Here is a 6,535-nt window from a genome sequence, read left to right as displayed (position 1 = left end):
CTTGTAATAATTTTACAAAATGATATTTTAATGTACTAAATTCTAATTATGAAATTACTAATTTAAAGTCTTAGGAGTTTTCTTTCTAAAACAATATTTTATGATATTAACCAAAGTTTTACATGCAATATATCACATTGATTTTAAGAGTCAAAAAAGATAATTTTATGAAATTATGATAAAATATGTCTAATTTGTATATAAATTTTGTATAGATATTTTTAAATTGGTAGTTAAACAACTAGAAGGGTCAACTCCCATTAGATTGATTGAATTTTGTTAATAGTCCATGAAACATATGAAAGATCCTAGAATATAACATAATAATAGAGACCAAAATAATTTTTTCCAACCCAAAAAGGATCCAAGCTAACCAAAAATGAATCTACCATCAACCTAGATCTGACCAAACAAATTCCAAACAACCCTAAAAGCATAACATCAATCTAAACAAAATCTTAAAAGATAGACTCACCTCAGATAGACTCATGAAGTTGTTCTCTAGTCTTCATTTGCTTCCTCGAATGGATGGATGTCCTTGGTCTACATGTTCCATTCTAGTCCTTCTAGATGGACGTAGGATTTAACCCACTTAGGATCTTCATTGGTCTCAATCTTTGTCCAATTCAAAAGGAATTTATAAGCCCTGATTGCCACATGCCAATTGTCTTGATATTCTTCCTCATCATCAAGTAGAACAAGGGGAAATTTGGGAACATCCTAATGCATCTTGTAAAAATCCATAGAAATTGGAATGCATTTGAAATCATCGATGTTTATGCTACCTAATACCTACCCTTTAAAAATCCTCACACATAACATTTTTGCTTTCGCAAATCGATCACTAAAAACATGGAGGAAATGTCTATGTTTACCCTATATTTGTTGTCTGCAAATAAGAAATCACCACCTTGAATAGCCCTTGTTGCGTGAATAACAAGCTAGTAGTCATATTGCAAGATAAATTTCAACCTCTTATCTCCAATCTCTTCAAGGAAGCCCATTTGTCTTTTGCTAGAATCCAGATGAATAGGGGTATCCATGTCCCTATTCAACAACTATTGGCCCTGCAAAAGTACTCCACCTCTTTGTTTTATCTGATTTAATGCCACAAAACTAATTTAGTGTTTCCAATTTGGAAATTCTCTTAAAACCAAGAAACAAATGTTTCTTGAAGTATGTCACCTCCATGATGAAGTATGAATAAAATATCATAATGATTTGATCGCCTGTAGGATATATTATCCCCAATGCCTCTATTCACATCACCTGGTAATAAATATGTATCTTCTACACATCCTTTTCTTGTTGTCAAACCCCCTTTTAAAATTTGCAGTATCAAGCTCAATACAAAATCATAATTGCCAAGTAAAATTCTTATAAATCTGCAATCTCTTGATGAGTTGTGAATAGGGCATCCCCATAGTTGAGGTCTCAGTTTATGCCATGTTTTGATCCACCAAGGGTGAAGTTCCACCTGCTAATTTTTTTCCCACCTTCGTTAACTCATCAATTTTAAAATTTATTTTTTGTTTCCCATTTTGTCGAAGGACAACTTTAACACAATGTGCCATAAATGATATGAAGTTTTGGAATCTGCAATAGTCCTTCACTGTTAGCTGAAGTCATCTAATAGCTGATCTCGAGCCTCATTTGTCAAATCTCATCCATCGGTTTTAGAAACATCAGTAAATTTGAATTTCCAACCATTGATAGATATTTTAAAAAATTATCTCAATGATCATCTAAATATCATAAAATACATCTAAATTGAGTTGGACTTCAACTTAACCTAAATTAAAAAGTTAAGAGAATATATTATAAAATACATCATCTTCAATGTACACATTAATAAATTAATTAAAAAAAAAACAATACAATCCATTATAAATCTAAATGATTTTTATAAGAATAAAAAATTAAAAAAGAAGAATTCTTTATGCAAGTGGCTATGACATTCATATATTTAAAAATAAAAGCCGATGACGATAAGAATCAAAGTATATATTGAGAGATATAATGAGAAGAAAAATAAAATAATAATCAATATAAAATAAATGTTAAATAAATAATTTTATGTAATAAATAAAATAATCTTTTAAATAAATAACACCCAAAGACGGCAGATAGGTTGAATATTATGTGTGATTCCCCGATTATAAATAAGTTAGTGTGTCTACGGGAACTCGCATACAATCATCATGTCTTTGGTTTCATTCTGGCTGAATCTCACTTTGGCCTCAGCGATGATATACCCCTTCATCAATGGATGCCCAGCTGATGAAAGAAGTTACCTGCTAGATTTCAATGGAGGTCTTGTCGATCCCATGGGTCGGTTATCCTCGTGGCAGGGCTGCAATTGTTGTCAGTGGATGGGTATTCGTTGCGACTACCATTCAGGCTATGTCATTAGCCTTGATCTCAAAGACCGCTTTGCTGAAAGATATGATGAGCATAACAAGAGTCTTAGTGGGGCGATACATCCATCGCTGTTTAATCTGCAGAATCTTCAGCACCTGGATCTCGGATACAATTATTTCAATGCTACTTCCATATCTCCTCACTTGGCGTAGCTTCAGAGCCTTACTTTCCTTAGCTTGGCATATGCTGGATTTGTGGGTGAGGTCCCCGTGGAATTGGGGAATATCACAACCTTGCGCCACCTCGATATCTCATCAGCTATTGATTTTCCCTTGGAGAGCAGGGCGTTTGGAGAATGGATTAAGGATCTGAGAAGTCTGGAGTACCTAGCTATGAATCGTGTGAATCTGTCGATGGCAAATGATCAGTGGAGTAATGGCCTCAGCAGCCTCTCTAATCTTAGGGAGATTCACCTTTCTTTTTGTGGACTTTCAGGTGTGATACCTTCTTTCCTAAATCTCACTCACTTATCCCATCTCCATCTTTCATACAATCAATTTTATTCCCCATTGCCAGCTTGGTTTCAGAATGTCTCTTCCTTGGTCTCCCTTGATCTGTCTTGGTGTGGTCTTAACGGTTCAAATTTTATGCCTCGTTCAAGCCTCAGAAATCTTGACCTGTCAGGTAACCTGTTTGGTGGAAACCTTTCTTTCATTCCATACCAATCTTCGTCGATAGCAAACCTTAACCTCGCGTTTAACAGTTTAGAAGGAAAGACTCCCCTTTTCTTTGTAAACTTTACTGAACTAAAGAATTTGGATCTTTCACATAACTTCTTAGCAGGGGATATACCTCCTTTCTTTGTAAACTTGACTGAACTTCAGAATTTGGATCTGGCAATGAACACTTTAACAGGGGACATACCTCCCTTTGGATCTGTATTTGGGGAAGTTTTACTACTTTCATTTATTAATCTTTCCAGAAACAAATTGACGGGCAATATACCACACTCTATTGGTTGTCTTCCTCTATTGAGAAGCCTCAATCTGGAATATAATCAGCTCTCAGGAAAAATACCAGATGCCCTTTTAAACTCACCTAGACTAGAAAAACTATTACTTGATTACAATAATTTAACAGGGAGCCTTTCTCTTTCGTCGATGGATAATTTAACTCAGCTTCGACAATTGAGCCTTTCTAAGAACAGCTTTACAGTTAGTATTTCTTCAACTTGGATTCCAACGTTTGCCCACCTGGAATCCCTGCGATTGAGCTCTCGTAATATTGAAGGCGATTTTCCTGCTTTTCTATCCACCCAATATTCACTAGTAGACCTGGACCTGTCAGATAACAAAATTGTAGGAAAATTTCCTAATTGGTTGTGGGATCTTCCCGCTCTCAATATGCTCTCTCTTTCCAATAACCAGCTAGAAGGTTCTCTGTCCTCGGTAATATCCAGGGAATTCATCATGGTGGACTTGAAAAGAAACAAGTTGCAGGGCTCTATTCCATCTTTTAAGAGATCGATGTATTTTTTTGATGTTTCAGAGAATAATTTCAGTGGTTCCCTCCCTGCTACAACGTACGCTCAAAATTTTCTTTTGTCAAGAAACAATTTAAGTGGAGAAATTCCACCTTCATTCTGCACAAATACAAGTCAGTTTGAAATTCTGGACTTGTCAAAGAACAATATTAGGGGCACCATTCCTGCAAATTTGGGGAGATGTAATGGCATGACGTTTCTAAATTTGGCTGAGAATGATTTGCAGGGGGAAATTCCAGAGCAACTGGGAAATCTGATTGGTCTTCAAACACTAAATCTCTATGGCAACAATTTACAAGGTACAATTCCTTCATCTATTATAAATTGTACAGGCCTAGAAGTCTTTGATGTGGGAAGCAACCAAATTGAAGGAAACATCCCTGTTTTCATTGGAGAGCTGAGAAATCTCCGAATTCTGGGCTTGGCTTCAAATAAATTTGAAGGCACTGTTCCGGCCTTCCTGCTTCAGCTCTACTCTCTACAGATTTTAGATTTATCTCACAATTATTTATCAGGATCTATTCCTAAAGATCTAGGAAAGCTATATGCTATGGTTGATGAATCATGTATTCAAGAATTAGAGTTTGCTGAGGTTGCTAGTAGTTCGAATAGCTTCGGTGATTTTGGCTTCACGATCTGGGATCAAGTTACTCTTTGGGTTAAAGGGCGGGAAAGTCCATATGAAAAGATATTTAAGGCATTTAGATTTATGGACCTATCAAACAACAATCTATCAGGCAATATTCCTTCAGAAGTAGGTCTTCTCAAGAATCTAAATGCTTTGAACTTTTCAGCAAACAAGTTGAATGGTTCCATTCCAGAATCTGTGGGAAACTTAGTTAAACTGGAGTCCCTGGATCTCTCAGGAAACAAATTGTCTGGAAAGATTCCCTCAGAGCTTGTGAATCTCACATTCCTTGCAGTTTTGAATGTTTCAGACAACATGCTTTCTGGTTTGATACCGCAAGGCAAACAATTTGCAACCTTTGAGGCTTCTTCTTTTGCAGGAAATCCAGATCTACATGGTCCTCCATTAGAAAATAGAACACTTAACCCTGGTTTTGGTGGGAAGGGCAGCGAAGGAAACCAAGAAGAATTGCATAAAATAGAGACAGAGCAAGAGGGTGAAGAAATGAAGAGATGGTGGGCAGTGGCGGTGGGATTGAGTTATGGGGTTGGATTTGCCACTGTAATTGCAGTGTTGGGCTTCCAAATCAGATGGAGAAATGAATATTTCAGTTTTCTGAATAGTCTTATGCCGCACCTCTTTGGACAACCAAGTTGAGAAGGTACAATGAACTGTAAAGACGAAGGCCGAGGCACTCCCAATGTATATTTCCAACCCTTTGTTTAATGCTTTCTAAATAACTTTCACGACACGTTTGGACATTTCAAAGTATTTTTATATAATTTAAGACCTGTTATGTTTTTAATGTAATAATGACTTTCTAAACGTAAGAGATGTGTTCTGTTTTAGAAGGATGAATACACAACGAAGTTTTCTCAACCATTAGTAACTGATTTATATCGTTTTTTTTTATTTTTTCAAAATAATGATTTTTACGTACTTGTATCAGTGATGGTAAAGAATTTCAAGATGTTGGAAAATTAATAGTATTCTATTGAATATTAGATTAATATGTTTTTGATAAAGATAAATGGATTTTATTAATATGTTAAAGTTATACGTATGTCTTTAATAATTTAAAGATCGAGTGTAAGTTTATTTTTAAATTGATATTTTATCATCTGTATATGTATTGGAGTTTCTGAAATAATTAAAATGTAATTTGATATATCATTATAGAGACACACAAGATAATTTAATTAATTAATGATATAGGTAGATAATGGAGGTTGATAAGCATGCATAGAAGGTAGTGGAGTGTGGGTAGTTTTTTGAATCTTCTATATACCACTTTGCATAGCTTTATCAAAACAATTTAATTACAATCTTGAAGTCATCTTTTTTTTAAACTACGTAGTATTATATCTTGGTAGTGCTATTTTCCACCTAAACTTCACCTATTACAAGTGAATTATCTATTTCACTTAGATTTTTTGTATTTGATCATTTGTAAAGCCAAGTTAAAGTGTTGTGGAACTTTGAGGCCCACTTGAATTGAACTATTATGAACCTCTTCATAAATTAGATTCGCTTCAAAAAATATACAAGATGTCCCATCTCAAGCAATATTAGTTCATGATAATGTCATGCTAAGTGTATTAATTATTCGTCTAATTGATTAAATAATTTTTTTAATTATTTAATTAAGTTAATTAATCTTATTCTTCTAATTTCATATTCATCATCATCTTACTAATTATTCAATTTCAATTCTATCGTCGTTTAATCATTTAAACCATTTTCTAATGTTAATTAAATATTTATTATTTAATTAATTGTGATTTTTAATCCTCAATTTAAATAATCTTTATTATTTAAATAAATTCAATTTCAATTTGTATCTCTATTCAATTAATCTTTAACCCTTTTCTAAATATTAATTAAATATTAATTATTTAATTAATTATAATTTTAATCCTTTAATTTAAATAATCTTTATTATTTAATTAAAGTCTATTTCTACTATTTTCCTTGAGTGTTGCTTTGCAAAAACCATATCAATC

The 6,535-nt window shown here is 33.7% G+C and overlaps 1 protein-coding gene across 1 annotated transcript; it reads left to right on the top strand.

Annotated features, from left to right (window-relative positions):
* Positions 1-2,246: 2,246 nt before the first annotated feature.
* Positions 2,247-5,189, top strand: LOC131050088 (receptor-like protein EIX1). The gene is made up of 3 exons (XM_059210687.1): positions 2,247-2,569; positions 2,705-2,856; positions 2,938-5,189. The coding sequence occupies exons 1-3, from the start codon at positions 2,247-2,249 to the stop codon at positions 5,187-5,189; spliced, it is 2,727 nt and encodes a 908-aa protein (XP_059066670.1).
* Positions 5,190-6,535: the final 1,346 nt, after the last annotated feature.

Source organism: Cryptomeria japonica, chromosome 8, assembly GCF_030272615.1.
Source record: "Cryptomeria japonica chromosome 8, Sugi_1.0, whole genome shotgun sequence".
Lineage (NCBI taxonomy): Eukaryota > Viridiplantae > Streptophyta > Pinopsida > Cupressales > Cupressaceae > Cryptomeria > Cryptomeria japonica.
The sequence above is the reverse complement of the archived record's forward strand: the minus strand, read 5'-3'. Positions and strand labels throughout refer to the sequence as shown.